The 16,464-nt window shown below is 40.2% G+C and overlaps 1 protein-coding gene across 1 annotated transcript in view; it reads left to right on the top strand.

The window, feature by feature from the left end:
* Positions 1–16,464, top strand: part of DST (dystonin) — a 462,451-nt gene that overhangs the window by 432,192 nt on the left and 13,795 nt on the right. Inside the window, exons 82-92 of the mRNA XM_055002047.1 lie at positions 1,442–1,601; positions 2,836–3,030; positions 4,213–4,341; positions 9,339–9,482; positions 10,076–10,264; positions 10,935–11,064; positions 11,442–11,605; positions 12,876–13,038; positions 14,417–14,571; positions 14,716–14,790; positions 15,608–15,625. Of these exons, the coding sequence (XP_054858022.1) occupies positions 1,442–1,601; positions 2,836–3,030; positions 4,213–4,341; positions 9,339–9,482; positions 10,076–10,264; positions 10,935–11,064; positions 11,442–11,605; positions 12,876–13,038; positions 14,417–14,571; positions 14,716–14,790; positions 15,608–15,625 (1,522 nt within the window). The remainder of the gene's footprint in view (positions 1–1,441; positions 1,602–2,835; positions 3,031–4,212; positions 4,342–9,338; positions 9,483–10,075; positions 10,265–10,934; positions 11,065–11,441; positions 11,606–12,875; positions 13,039–14,416; positions 14,572–14,715; positions 14,791–15,607; positions 15,626–16,464) is intronic.

Here is a 16,464-nt window from a genome sequence, read left to right as displayed (position 1 = left end):
TCTAAACCTATTGACTTCAATGGACTTAGAAGTGTATAACTACTCTTAGGACTGCGCTTTGCAACATTCAGCTTTACCTAACTCTGAAAATTCTTTACTCTGAAAACTAGCTGGTTAGCAGCTAGTTTTATGAAGTGGTCATTTTGACAGGCGGATAGAAGTTCTTAGGACAGATGCCACTCTCCATACCCACAATTTTTGAAATATACTGTTTATATGTCCTTACCTAGCATATGGTTTATTTCTCCTACCATGGCTAGAGAAGGCAATCTACTCAAGCTCAGTCAGAGTCTCTTGGATGATATAGGGCTCCACATACTCAGGACGTTAGAGTTGCATAGCCGTTCCTTGTACATTTTCTTTTGTCTATTGCTTCAGCCCTAGGGTGAAGAATATTGCTTCCTTGTGGGCTTTACTTTCCATTTTGCTGCTATACCTAATCTTGGTAGTGGACCTAAGCTAAAACATCTTGCTTATTGGCCACTTATTATTGGTCACTTCTAAAACAAGCAAGAAACCTGTCCCCTGGGGAAAGAGGAGATTGAGATTGGGGCACTGATAGAATGATTATATGAAGGCATCATTTCCTTTTGTGAAAAAAGGGTGACCAGAGTAGACTTGGGACGTTAAAACAGCCTTGTAGCAAGTAGATTTAAGTGGCCCATGTGGCGCTGGTAGTCGCACAGAGTCCACCTGGCTCAGAACTGGGACAGGACATTGATGACAAGTGGTGTGGGATTTCCCATTGGGCAAGACTGCACCTGTTGTCATTGTCACCATGGCCTGGGGGCTTTTTTCTGAGCAGCAGCACAGGGAATGTGCCTGGTCACCAGTGGCCCTCCATGGCAGTGGCCCATCATGAACTTTCCCAGTGAGTTAAAGAGCCTGTCTGCCTTGAAGAGTTAGCAGGTTGGGCAAAAGTTACGAGAGTGTTGTGGTAGGTCATAGAGTTTTGGAATAAAAATTCTGGCTTTGACTCCCATATGGCCTGGTATTCATTATTGACAGGTCAGCTTCCCACAATCTAATTCAGAAATGAATCAGTATTTACAAGCAGTCTGATAGAAAAAGGGCATTCAAGCATTATGAGCCTGGCAAATTTATATTCTGAACCAGGTAATTGTGAACTTTGGCAACACCGTTATTATCTGTGCTCTGTATGGTATTCATAGGTCTGGGCAGAAGTGCTGTTGAATTCCCTCCACATCGTCACATCTGTACATGAAAGTGCACTCTGTGCAGGGGCCTGTTCTGTTGCACTTTCATTAAGCTACCATTGTTCATATAAGAATAAAGGAAGTGGTGCTTCTTTTTCCACCCTCTGTCAAAACGATTATTTTCTTCGGATACCAGCTATGAATGTGAGCACGGAGGTAGATGATGCTGAGTATTCCTAATTTTCCCCTTTACTCTGTGTGTCTATTTTGTTTTCCAACTTCAGACAAAACAAACTGGAAGAAGCCCTGCTGTTTTCTGGACAATTTACTGATGCTCTTCAGGCTCTCATAGATTGGCTCTACAAAGTGGAACCGCAGCTGGCCGAAGATCAGCCTGTGCATGGAGACATTGATTTAGTGATGAACTTAATAGATAATCACAAAGTAATGGCAACAAAATTACAGCGATTTTCATATTATTTTAAATCAGGTTGTTTAAAACATTTTGATGAAATGTCTGTTGAGTCAACATGTAACTTTACAAAGATTGATGAATCCATTATATATATAAAAACACTAGACTGTGATATAATAGTTATTTAGAAGACATACAACTCTTGCAAAACTTTTCAGAAATTGATTTGCTTTGAAACCTGCCCGGTACTATTAATGCTTTATTTCATGCTACTTCCTTGGGTATTTTAATTCACAATGTTTCCTGCCCCAAAGGTCTTAAAAATGAATGCGAGCAAATGTTTGTCAATGGAGCCATGGATGCTGCTGGTGATACTATAAGCATTCATTTCTCATAGTCACAATACATCTAGTTTTTCAGGAGGAAAAAAATTCTCATGCACACATGGATTTCCATCATCTTCAAGGGCTGTCCATCTATTTCAGTAGGGAAGAAGTTTGTGTGCATAGATCTGCTGAAATGAATATGGAATCTTTAACATAAAATTATTCCATGTGTCTACTGCATCATGTTTTTGCCTCTGGATTGGGGTATAAAAGGGCAGGAAAGAGCTTAGGATGGAGTGGGGGAAGGGACTGGAGAGAGAAGCTAAATGAGAAACACAATGCTTGCATTGGCTTTGAAGTGCTCATGTACCCAGGGTATGCTAACAGAAGTTTCAAGCAACTTAATTAAAAAATTAATCATTTTAACCTGAATGCACATAGCATAACAGAAACGGTGCTAACAGAAGAGGTTTCCTATAGAATATAGGTAAAATTACTGATGAAGAGTAAGTTAAGAAAAAAATTAAATACAACAAAGTAGCAAGGTTTCAATAAGTTGGACCCAGCTTCCTTTGATATCTTGGGCGGAGCCATGGCTCAGTGGTAGATCGCTGCCTTGGGATGCAGAAAGTCCGAGATTCAATTCTTGGCAACTCTATTTCAAAAGGTCATGTTGCAGGCAAGACTTCTGTCTGAGACCCTGGAGAGCAGCTGCCAGTCAGCGTAGACAATTTTGATTTTGATAGACCAAGGGATAGACTCAGACAGCTTCCTGTGTTCATGCAAAATACAAAACGAAATAACGTGTAAGCTAGGGGTATTTGCTCGGAAAATGAATCTTTTTTTTCCCCTACATCGCTACAATAAGTACTTTCCATATGAATTGTACATATAATTTTGCTAAACAGAAGGGCTCAATCATTTTTCTGGTGATTAGGTGTTCCAGAAGGAACTGGGGAAGAGGACAAGCAGCGTCCAGGCTTTGAAACGCTCTGCCCGAGAGCTAATAGAAGGCAGTCGTGATGATTCCTCCTGGGTAAAGGTCCAAATGCAGGAACTTAGCACTCGGTGGGAGACTGTGTGCGCATTGTCTGTCTCCAAACAAACACGACTAGAACAAGCCCTCCACCAGGTGAGCAAAGGAACCAATCAAAATGAATTGAAGCAGTTTCTGTAGAGGTGTACAGGACAGTCCTAGGATATCAATGCTGTGCAACAAGTGGGAAAGACAGAGAGAGCCTTCTTCATGCCCTGTTTACGTAACGAGGCTTCTCATGCACAAAAAGGTTTGCAGTGAATGGGTCGGTCCCTGTAAAATCAGCTTCCAAAATATTAAATTGAAAAAAAGAAACAAAAGTCCAGGATTGTTTAGGCCCAGTCATTTCAACAGGACCGTGGGATTGACTGGGCTGTATTTCAGATAGTTTCTGGGCAAATCAAATTTCATACCTTAGAGAAAAGCAAATGTTCTTAGTATGGCGTTGCCGATAAAGAAAGGTAGGGTGGCATTGCTATTATTTTTCTTAATTTATGGCTATGAATTTGGGTATAAGCCCTTGTCTTTTCACACATTTAAAATTGTTTTGGAAAAAAAGGTCCTTTAAAATAATGTCTTAAACTGTTCCAGAAGGATGGACAGGCGTACTGCATGCGCCTCATCGTGTGCATTTGCCATGAGATGTTTGCAGCAAACCTACTGAAATACATGTTCATGTTTTGTAGCAGAGTGTGGTGTATTAATTGGAAATGTCTTCTAAATACTTTTTGGTGTGTTACTGAAAACCCACAAAACCTGTTTGACCAGCACTCACACTCATACACAACAAATGAACACGTGCACCCTGTTGCCAAAAATGATCATTGTATAATAAAACTACTTAGACCTCCTAAAAATTTACCATGTATACACGTGAATTACTTCCCCCTTTCTTCGGTAACATTAACTGCATTCATTAGCATGGCTCCACCTATTCATTTAAATCATGTCTGTTTTAATTTATCCGTATGAAAGCAAGTTGCTCTGAATGGGGGGCTTACACATATGCTATCAATCATATAGTTAAAAGCAGGCACAGATAGGCCTTTGGACTCACTTCAGCATTCTTAAACAGCATATGACATTTTTACAGTTATGAAAGTGAGGTGCTGTGTGTCATAGATTCCTTAATGGAAAGTTAATGTGCCTTCGTGGCTGAATGATGAATGACTCCGCTAGTCTGGGCTCAGCTTCATTATTTGTGGGAGGAATCCAACATTGTACTTTTTCTGTCAGATCCCTTTAAGCATTCTCTCCCCCCAACCTTCATATATACAGGCAGAGGAATTCCACTCTGTGGTGCATGTTCTTTTGGAATGGCTGGCTGAGGCTGAACAGGCCCTTCGTTTCCATGGCATCCTCCCAGATGATGAAGAGGCTTTGCGAACACTAATAGATCAGCATCGGGTAAGTAAGATAATTGGGACAATGCTTGGCTCTCAGAGCAAGATTTATGGGAAGGCAGAAGTAAAACAAAGCAGCGAAGCCTATTTATGGTTTATTTGTATCTGGCAACCAAAATCAGTTTTCTTTCCTAAAAATGAGAAGTTGTGGAACACTGTGACACTGAGAGATCTCTGTCTTTTGGTGCTACACCTCTGAAGATGCCAGCCACAGCTGCTGGCGAAACGTCAGGAACTACAATGCCAAGACCACGGCAATACAGCCCGGAAAACCCACAACAACCGCAGTCTTTCCACAGATTGATGTTTTCACTAACTTTAACTGTGAGGCTTTAAAAGAATCATTGGCAATCAACTAAGACACTTTAAAATTGGCATATCCTCAATTTATATTACTGAACCCCATTGTCCCCGGGACTTTGGTACAGACCTTCACAGCAGTTCACAAGGCCATCCTAAGCAGAGCTGCACCCTTCTAAGCCCATTGAAGCCAACAGGCTTAGAAAGGTATAACTGTGACAGTGCCATCCTGTGAATACATCAGCCTGGTGTACTTCTGTGTGGGATTGTACTGTCAGTCCTCTCCGACAAAATAAGTGAAACACGGCTTGCTTCTTTGTTCTCGTCCCTCTCCTGCTGACCAGCCTCTCCAGTCACAGTAGAACACAGCTTCAAGAAGGCTGAATATCACTTTCAGAAAATGTTGTTCAGTAGCAAGAAAAGCAGCACAAGAAGGGCTGTAATGGAAGAATATGGCCGCCTCAGTGGCAGAGGCCAATTAGAGAGAATGAAAGCACTGAACCCCTTGCTTTTAAGTCGAGGCTCCACAGGTCTATAGTCCACAGTGCTGAACAGAGTCTACCAACCCAAGTAAAGCAGGCTACCGGATTTTGATACTCAGACATTTTATACTGACACGCACATAAGTACGTACACACATGATTTGAACTGAGAAGCGGGCAGCTTTTGCTGTTTTGTTACCACATCCATACTAGTGCTTTCTCTTTGTGGCATCAGCACATGAACATGCTTATTTTAGAGGAGGTTCTCTCAAAATAAATTGGACTTATTGCCCAGATGTTTAGGATCAAGACGTGTATCATACACAGCTGTTGTGTCAAGGTACAAGTGACACAATAGGTGAGAACAAAATATACTGAAAGGGGCAAACCCTTGTTTGTTTATGCTTAGTAATGCAGAACTACATGTTAGAGGAGACGCATGTATGTTGCCAAGCTTGTGGAATGGGGGCTGGAAAATTCGAAATGTGATGATGTCAGGTTACCTCACACCTTCTCTTTTGCTGTATGTTTCTGGGGGTGAGAGAAGGAGGCGGAGAAGCAGACATGGCTGATGTTTTTGGAAGTAGCCAAGCATTTTTCATACCTTATGGTTCTACATTTGCCTGAAGTTGAATTGTGTTATTGTAGGTGTTCATGAGAATACTCTCCAAACCATGTAAGTGTGCCTGTTATGAGTTAGGCCACCATTTTTTGGCTACTCTTGATGTGTTGATTACCATACAGTGAGATCATGGAAAGACTGCCAGCAGCTATATTATCTACAGAAAAGAGAGTGCCTTGGTTACGTCAGTCAGATCGAACAGGCTCCAGATGGTTGTTTCTGATTGGAAGAAAAGCCCCCCTCATCCCTCAGTCATAAAAAGCAATTCTTGCATTCTGTGTGACTAACACTTGATTAGATGCATATTAGACTAGGTGTTGAATTACTGCAGCAGAAGCTTTCACTGAATATCTGGAAATATTTTAGCATTTTCTGTATCGGTACATTCACAGAAGTTCAATAACTGCATGGATGTTCACTTAGAAGTGAGTCCCACTAATTTCATTGGGTCTTGCTCCCAAGGAAGTGTGCACAGGATTGCAGTCTTAGTTGCTGTTCAGAAAGATGAATGTTTTTTTCTGTAATATTTGTGTCAAACACAGTTATAACAACAAGCTGGAAGCTGACTCAGAGCAAAGCACGCTAGTTGTACTCTTGGTTATCCCACAAAATGTCCGTGGATTTCATCTCCAACTAGGTAATATTCCATTGATGCCAATACTAGTGCACTAGCATCAGACATAACACAACTTTTGAATAATCATGAGCATTTACTATTTTCCAGTTTGAAATCCTGTTATCCAATGCACTATTAAATTAAATATTTTTTAAAAAATTAATCCAACATAATGCTAGTACTGTGCCTTGCACAAATAGAAATATCTCTTTGTATACAATGGATTTTCTTTGTGCAACAGCTTGCCACAACTTAAAAAGCAACACTTTGGTTGATATAATGGCTTTTATGCTAGTGAAAGCAGACTGCATGCAGCTGTTTTCAAAAATCAGAAAACTTATTGAGAGTTTACAGCATTTTACAAGAGAACAGATATATGAAACTTTGAAGTAAGTAAAGGGAGAAGGCCTGTGGTGAAGAGAAAGCAAGCAATAGAGCATAAACATATTTCTCTTATTACCTAATTTATTGCATTAACTTACCTTTTAACCCTAAAGGCTATAAAGAGCAATGTTATGTTAATTGTCTAGAATACATAACCTTCATTACATCAAGCCCAATTTTAAAGAAGGTCTAATGGGATATGAAATGGAGCTTTTAAAAGAAAATACTTCAGAAGTGGAAATGCATTCAGAGATTATCATCTCAGGACAAGCGATCACAGAAGTAGGAGGTTGTGCCAAGCTTTCTCATTTGTCTACAGTCCTACTTCTTAGTTCGTTCTTTCTTCCACTTCATATCTCTATCCTTCCTATTTCTTTTGCCCTACTTCCTTTAGCTACCCTATTGATCAATGATTTTCCCCCGAGCCTCTTTTTAATTAGAGCAAGATTAGGGTCCAGTATCACCTTAAAGACCATCAAGGTTTCCAGGATATAAGCTTTTGAGAGCCAAAGCTCCCTTCATCAGATAGAAGTAGGAAATTTGACAAAAGGAGTTTTGAGTCTCAATAGCTTGTACTCTGGAAATCTTGTTGGTCAGTAAGGTGCTACTGGACTCGAATCTTGCTCTTCTACTGCAGACCAACATCACTACCCACCTGAAACTTAACTAATTAATCTCCTTTGCCTTTCTTCACAAATTCATCTACCTTTACTTCAAGATCCTCTTTCTCAGTCTGTTGCCTATTCATGCCCCTTTACTTCAGCATTCTTGCCCCTGGGCTCATTTCCCCCTAGCTTCTCAGCTTTTTGGATTTATTCCAGTGCTGCCCCATGTGAGACTTAAATCTCAGCCAAACTGCCTTCCCTCACAAATATTAAACTGGACACTTTAAATCCCTGACCAACTGAGCAGCTAGTGGGTGTCAGAAACTCCATGGGCCGCAAATATGTTGGGAAGGGGATGTTGTTCAATATAAGATTGGACTGTGATGTCTTTTCTCTATCGACCCCGCCTAGTGAAATGAATGATAAATAGGATATTTAAAACAAATATATTTTAATTTTCTCTAAGAGTCATCCCAGAAGTATTTGTAAGTTGTCCAAACAAGCAATATCTCCCTTAAAAATGAATTTTACTTCCATTCCTCCTTAAAAAATGTCATAAGTAGAGGCTCATACAGGGTGGATCACACATTTATCCTCTTGAGAAGAAATAACAGTCCTATTTGGTCTGTAAAGCCTACCTTTTCTTTCTTTTTCCTAATGACCGTGCAGTGAGACGGATATTTAGTGAGTAAACAACAGTGGCAGTTCCCTCCTTGCTAGAGACAGGGAGGGAAGAATGAAAACTATCCAGCTATCTCTACCTTTGTGGCCAATGAAGTAAGATGGGGAAAGTGGAAGTAGCCTTTTATTCTAGGGAGAAGGAAGTGTGAGTTCAAAGAGCTCCTCAAGAAAAAGGTAACATCTGAACCAACTTTGTAGTTCAGCTCTTGCTGTTGCTTTGAACCTCTCCCATGAAATAGCAGTTGAGAAAAGTGACGTGTTTTATTTGCGCAATAAATATTTTTGTAAAAACACATATTTTTTTAATACTCCAAGCAGGAGGCCAGTAGGCATTTTACCCAGGTTCCAGTGAGGCCTGATTTAAATGTAACCCTAGCCAGGCAAAGAACTTCCATGGGCAACTTTGCAAAGGCTGAGATTTTCAGATAAAACTGCCGCGTCCCCTGCAAAGTAAAGGCAAGTGCTCCTCTTACACGTCAGGGATCTGTCGCCCTTGTGGATATTGTGCTGGCATGCTGATGGAGGCAGCATCATGACAAACTGCCAGGGGTGCAGTTTGAAAGATGAGACCATGCGAGGTCTCGCAGGAAAGCCCTTTGCTTGTCTGCATCGTGTTTGAGATCAGACCTCAGACTAGAGATGGGCACCCCCGCCCATTCCCTGAGTGCAGGGAGAAGCAGTGAGTGCACAGAGAGATCTTGTGTGTGTGTGTGTGTGTTTGAAATCCTTTGTTACCAAAGGGCTTTCTCCCTGGCGGAGTTTGTAATCAAGCCAGCTGCTGAGCACATTGTCCTAAGAGAATCTTGTGGACACAAGTACACACAGATCCGGCTCAAGGTATCACCTTGTACATTTTGTGTTTGATAATTTCCTATATTAGACCTGTGCTCACCTTCAACATCTACTCTAAGCAAGGTATGTCATTAGATTATAGTAAATGATCAGTCCATTGAGCCTCCTGAAACATGTCTGGTAAAAATACCTTGCTAAGTTCTGTGCACGCTTTTGCTTTATATGTATTATAAACAAATGTATACTTTTTGTTGTATTAGTAATATGTTGCGGGCTCTAGCATGCGTCTTACATCTGAAGTTTGTTTTTTGCCATTTTTTTAAAAAGAAAAGCACGTTCTTTTCTTATAAAAGATGAACTTGTTTCTTTGCTTCCCTTCTATTGAATCTGCTGAGGCGTCGAACGATTCAGTGTAGGCATTTGTTCTTTTTGACTCAGCCAGCAAAATCTGAAGCTTGCTTGAATGTTTCCCTTTGAATCTGTGCCAGCACCTAATTGAAATCACTGTTTCTGCCTTAGGAATTCATGAGGAAACTGGAAGAGAAAAAGGCTGAGCTAAATAAAGCCACAGGTATGGGAGAGGCCGTCTTGGCTATCTGCCACCCAGACTCCATCACTACCATTAAGCACTGGATAACCATCATCAGAGCAAGGTTTGAAGAGGTCAGTCCATCGCAAGCAGTTCTTTGTGGTAACAATCAGTCTTTGACAACTTGGAACATGGCTGGCAATTAGCAAAGCAGTTACACAGCAAGGAAATGATCCAGCTGGCCAGAGTAGAACATTTAACATACGTATCCTTGCTGTCATATATAATAGGCTCATTTTTACTCTTTTTTGCATGCCTCTTGCAAGAAAGAGGTAAAGAGAAGTAAAAGAGTCCATGTCAACCGACATCACTTGGGCACCCCACAAAAGAGGAATTTAAAAAAAAATAAGCTTTTAAAACCACGGAGCAACTTGGTGGCAAAGGAATCTGTTGCCAACAGTCAGACATAATAGTGTAAAATAAATACAGTTAATTACTTTTTTTACTATATAATGTAGGGAAAGTAACACATACCTGTATCTCAAAGATAACTCATATTGTGAAGAATTCTAGAACCAATCTGAGAGTATCATTTGTTTCCTGAAAATATTTTCAGCACTGTGCTTTGAAGTAGCATGAACGGTGACCCTTTGGCAAATAATTGAAATACAGTGTGCGTTGGGAGTAGTTGTGGAAGTAGTTCTCATGGATTGCTCTTCATTTAAAGGTGTTAGCGTGGGCAAAGCAGCATCAGCAGAGACTAGCAGGAGCACTGGCTGCACTGATAGCGAACCAGGAGTTACTGGAAGCGTTGTTGTCGTGGCTGCAATGGGCAGAGATGACTCTGAGTGAAAAAGACAAGGAGGACATTCCTCAGGAGATTGACGACGTTAAAGCGCTTATTGCAGAACATCAGGCAAGTGAACCATGGCTGTATTCTTAAGATCAGGCTAATCATTCTTCAGTGTATGTCTGTTTTGGAAGATCATGTGAAATAAATGCATTTGCTGTCCTGTCATTTTAACTGCACTGCATACTGCTGCCTAGAGAATAAAGAGGCTGAACCTTTTTTTTTTAAGAACCCCAAAATATGAACTGTGAATTAAAACAATATTGTTTTGCTAATCAAGTCTTCCAAGCCTTTAGAACGGGTGTTGGTGGTGGTGCATGTATTAGCTTCATGCTCCCATAAGGGATCTCTATTCTTGGAAAGCTAATATATCGGGGCATGTTGCTACATTTTGTGACCCACAATGGGGGAAAGTATGCACTTTGTAAGACTTAGAAGGTGCTATACATTTGCCATTTTTAACATGGGTACACAGATGAGGGAGCAGCTGGCTGTTTTGGCTTCTTGAAAAACAGAGAAAAGATAGGCAAAAGATGCTGCCTTTTAGGTATTACAAAAGAGGTTCTTGATCAAGCTTGTTTAGTGTAATGGTAGAACTAGGGAGACCCGAATTCAAATTTCCATTCAGACATGGAACTCAACAGGTAACCTTGGGTCACTAAGTCACAGGATTGTTGTGCATTGTGTAATGCATTTCTGTGCATTAATCATCAAAGCAGCCAACATTTACTTGCAGATGTTCATGGAAGAAATGACTAGAAAGCAGCCTGATGTTGATAAAGTTACTAAGACACACAAACGGAAAGCAGCCGAATCTGCTCCAATCCAGTCTCAGATTCCTGTACTTGATAAAGGAAGAGGAGGACGTAAGTTAATGAAATTGTAGCATGGAGGCAGGAGCTGCACACAGATTATTATTAGACTATAATGTATCATTTGTAAACTCTGCAATATAATCTCCTCCTTGTATATTTGATTAATTGGTTTCTCAGCTTATTTTGGCTGATTCAAAAAGTGGGCAGTAAGAACTGAAAATTAGCCACTTGTGGCCTTAAGGCCAAACCTACCTTTGGGGGCAAGCCATCTGAACCCGCCCCCCTTTCAAACTCTCTTTTTCTCCTATATGCACAACCAGGCTATATACACAGAACAAGCTTAGATGCTGTGATAACTTTTGTTTAAATTGCTTTAAAATGCAAATAGAAACATGAAAGAATGATAAATTTCCCCCCTATTTTAACAGGAAAACGCTCCCCAACACCAAGTTTATATCCATCAGGGGCACAGACCCAGATTGAAACCAAGAATCCACGAGTGAACCTGTTAGTCAGCAAATGGCAGCAAGTCTGGCTCCTAGCCCTGGAAAGAAGAAGAAAACTTAATGATGCTTTAGACCGACTAGAGGAAGTTAGTAAATACAAGTGATAACAATAATGTTACCTGCAGTGGTACAGAGTTCTGTGGCACTTAAAAGACGAAGACATATCTTGTAGAGTGCACTTTCATGGGCCTGCTTCATCAGATACACCTTCTTTGTGGGGTGGAAGTGTGGATAGCCATCATACTTCACCATATTGATAATTCAGTGCATTTTCTGGCCATGATACACTTTATGAACCAAACTCAACCAAGCGGAGACTCTACTCTGCTCATACAATTTCTGCCTTGCATTTTTGAGAGAGAAATTACACAAGCCTACATTCACATAGGATACCTAGAACATACAGTACATTGTCTGAATGGTGGAAGAAAAAGATGCCTGCCTGCTTCTCTGTCACATAAAGAAGAGTGTTGTCAATAATATAGGCACCAAAATATGATCATAATACTAGTTTTATGTGTAAGCAAGATGCAGCCTTGATTTGTCTATGGAGAATTGTGCCTGTTTTAATATTAAAAAGTGTATGAACATCATGGAATCACGCATCTTAAATACTGGAACTGCAGAATCCATAAGGCCTGCTTTAGACATGTGGAAGACAGGTCATCATAACACAACGGCAAAACTCCATCTAATAAGCTGTTTCAAATGAACAGCTCCCTTCCTGATAGGTCTTTAAGCATGTTTGTGGAGGGTAACAATGGCATAGCTGAAATCCCCCCAAACTGTATGGGACCTGTACCCACAAATACTTTACACTCGAGTGCAGTATCCCACATTTACAGTGTGAATCACTACACACATGAAGCAGGTCCAAGGAAAAATAATATATCGTGCCATAGATCTGGCACAGACATAAAATAAGCTATGGTTTGCAAAATGGGAGTCAATGCTGGGATTGTTTACCATTTCTTCTTTTTCTAAAACAAATTCACTTTCTTCCCTTCATTGAGTGGCGTTTACCATGGGTTAGTGTTACTTCTGAAATCAGGCCATCTGTAGTTGATACTAACCAGATTCCCATTTAATGACTGTTTGCAATTTGCAAACCCTGGTTTCAAATCCTATTAGTATTAACTGTTGCTAGTGCTGGGAAGATACAATGTGTAAGAGTGATAAGGAAAGAGAAGTGGTGGTGGTGGTGGTGGTGGTGCTTTCCTGATCCTGAATTCTTTGCAAACCGCAGTTTGCATAAGTCAGCATTGACTTCTGTCCTTACCTTTAACTTTGAGGTCATATGAGATCACAGGACAATACCACTATTAAACTGTTTTTTATTACCTCTTTTTTTTTTAGCTGAAGGAATTTGCCAACTTTGATTTTGATATATGGCGGAAAAAATACATGCGGTGGATGAACCATAAGAAATCCCGAGTGATGGACTTCTTTAGGAGAATAGATAAAGATCAAGATGGGAAGATAACAAGGCAGGAATTTATTGATGGGATTCTTTCTTCAAGTAAGTTTTCAAGGAAAAGTTTGATATAATTCTCCAAAGGAGTTTCAGTATGCTGTAAAAGTGACCAGTTTATTCACTTATCTAAAATATTTGTGCCTCCACCTCTCCATATAAGAAGTATCTATAAAGAAATACAAGAAATAACAACAATACAGCACCATCATAAATGGCGGCAACTACAAGATACAAGAAACATTCATTTAAAGCAACATTTAAAAAAGAAAGACAACTAAAATCTCTACATCGCAGTTTTAAAAAACCCAGAAAATAAAAACATCTTCACCTGCTGTCAAGAAACTGGTCTATTTTTCTTGGTCTGTTTCTTGGTCTGTTTCTTGGTTTTTCAAATGTTTGGTTCAGGCTTTTGGGCTTGGTTAGGCTATAGAAGGCCCACCTCTGGAAAATTACAGTCAGTATGATTTTGCAGTTCCCAGAGAGATGAGGGATGAGAGATAAGGGATGAGATGAGGGATGAGATGAGGCACTCAGGTGCAGGTGAGATCATGGGATCAGAGAACATCAAGACCAGAGACGAGGGAGGTTTGCACTCACATTAGTGCACTTGCATTAGTGCAAGGAACCCTGAGTGAGGATAAGTTCCTCTGATTGTGAAAGCGCTCCAGTTGCAGAGGAATTTGGCCATATGTCCTAGCAATACCCAATTCATTGGTCAAGCAGAATCAGGCAAGGGTCTTCAGTCTAGTCTAAGCTGTTGTTTGCTCTGGTGGCGTACGTGCTACTTTCACGTCATTCTGTGCTCTAGACTTGAATACCAGGTTAGGGAACAGTCTAGGACTCTTGCCTCTGAATTTTGGACTTTGGAGTTTTATTTGGATTTTTGTGCTTCTGGTCTGACAAAGTAACATCCATGTCAGGACCAAAGCCTTTACGGTATTTTAGAGTAGTTATTTAGTTCTACTATTTTCTTTCCTGTCTTGCACAGTTTCTATATTTGTAATCTTTTGCACAGTTCTTAATAAACTTTATTAATTATATTTCTGTGCTGTTATTTGGGGCTTCAATCTAAATCCAGTATTTTGGCTTATTTGGTTACAGCTACGAAGTAATTGTTTTTGTCAAACTCAACCTGCAGGCTCCAACTTTGCAGGGTTCGCTTCTGGATTGACACCCAGTAGGTCTGGAGACTTTGTTCCTTGGTCTCTAAGTTAGTTAAGAGGGACTGGTAAAGGCTCCGGTTGCCATGGGAGCTGAGGATTTGACTCCCAGTAGTGTGTTTTGTCCTTGCTCCCCACTTCAGCCTTCTTGGGGATTCAAGACTGTCAGATCGAGTCTCTATAGTAAGGGAATTCCATTTCCTAACAAGGTCCTTTTCATGTTGACCAGTCATTCTAATGCAAGTTGTTCTTTTGGTCTGCAGAGTTTCCTACAAGCCGTCTGGAGATGAGTGCAGTAGCCGATATATTTGACAGAGATGGTGATGGCTATATTGACTATTACGAATTTGTAGCAGCACTTCATCCAAACAAGGATGCATACAAACCTCTGACAGATGCAGATAAAATTGAAGATGAGGTGCGCTTCCCCCCGCCCCCGCACCATACTACTGCTACCACATGCTCCCTGCATAACCCTAATGCTCTTCTGCTTGATGCCACAATTATTACTTACGTTAAATCCTTCGAGTATAATAATATGTTTTTCATTATCTTTTGACAGGTGACGAGGCAGGTAGCGAAATGTAAATGTGCAAAGCGTTTCCAGGTGGAGCAGATTGGGGATAATAAGTACAGAGTAAGTCCAGAAAACACATTCATTTTGCTAGTTTAAACCCAAATATTATGAAAAAAGGGATGGTGGAGCATGTCAGCTCAAACAGCAAGAATTTGTTTCCTTAGAATCTGGAAATAGCATGTTTTTTTAAGCTTAATGCGTTTTTTGATCAATCAGCGTAAAATGTTCTGGGCCTGGGCCTTACATTTGAGTTGTGAGCAAGCTTTTCACCCACTGCCTTTGTGAAGAACTTGGCTTTTGGTAGAATGTTTCAGAAACTCCTAACAGACCGTGCTGTTTTTGGCCTGTATGCTTCGGGATACATGAGCAGCTTTTGGCACCTTATATGGTGACATTTGTTAACATTTGAATAATGAGGGTGTTTTTTCTTCAACAGAGTGAATGGTTGGGAATCCATTAGGTTTTCAGAATATTTGAATGAAATATGTCCTATCATCACCATCCCGTGTGTGTGTTTCTTTTTCCATTAGAGCATACTTTTCTTTCATCTAGATAGGAAATGTGACAGGTATCATTAAAAAAAACATTGTGAAAGAGTCTGCCATGTTGCAGAGGAAATACCTTGTTTCCTTTTGGGTCGGAAATAAAATAATTTTCCTATGAGAGTTTGGCTGAAGAAGTGTATGGAATAAAGCAAGTAATGGTTTGTTAACACAGGTCTCCTTTGGCATTCACAACTCTGGAGATCTAATTTGCCTGCACATCTCTGAACAAGATACTTGATTTAGTAGTTTGGACTGTGTATGTTTTAGAGTCATGTTAGAGGATTTCCTGTTTAACTAATTATATCTTTCTCCCATTTTCCATCTCTTATCAGTTCTTCCTGGGAAATCAGGTATAAACAGTGGAAAGTGTTACGGAGTTTCCAAGTACTCTTCTAATACATTGTCATTTCAGCTTGTAGTAGTATGCCTTCCCCATCCTTTCACTCTGAGCTAATTCATTCTTGATCAATTGTGGTGCCTCTCTGGAAATGCTTAGCAGATTTTCTTGTTTCGGGAATTGCTTTTTTTTCTTGCCTGTTGCTGCCTCATTAATGAGATTACTTTAAAGGGAACCAGATAATAGATTGCGAGAATTCATAAATGCTGTCAGTGCTCTTTCTGTGGCTGACTCAAAATAATTCCTATTAAAAACTTTCTAGGATTGGTATATGAGGACTTTCTAGCAGTATCCTTTATATATCCGTGCTGCCAGATAACCTAGTACCATTTTATTTTTTAAGCCTTTGGGGAAAGTTCAGGACATTGAATTAGAAACTGAACAATGAATTACATTTCCATAAAAGCCACACCAGCATGAATAAGCACCATATAGGCAATATCTCAGATGTGTACTGACCTTCTCTGTTAGTTGCCTGTGTATTCTTAGTCATAACCTTGATTCCAGCCGATCACATTGCCTACCCTTTTGAACTTAGTATCACCTGCTACCATTGCAACTTTATCACATCACACAAAATAGGATGGGCTGTAGAACTGAGCGAGCTAATTTCATTCTGGGCAAAAAAGCCTTAACAAAGCCACAAGAGAGACCTTCCTTGAACCAAATTCCTTTATCAGTGCCACAGTTACAGAATCCACAGCTTATTGTTGCCAGCATTCTTGTAATATTTCAGTTTTGATGAAACTTGAATGATTATTTGTCACCAACATTCAATTGTGAGCTATTAAC

This window comes from Eublepharis macularius, chromosome 1 (assembly GCF_028583425.1).
Source record: "Eublepharis macularius isolate TG4126 chromosome 1, MPM_Emac_v1.0, whole genome shotgun sequence".
NCBI lineage: Eukaryota > Metazoa > Chordata > Lepidosauria > Squamata > Eublepharidae > Eublepharis > Eublepharis macularius.
The sequence above is the reverse complement of the archived record's forward strand: the minus strand, read 5'-3'. Positions and strand labels throughout refer to the sequence as shown.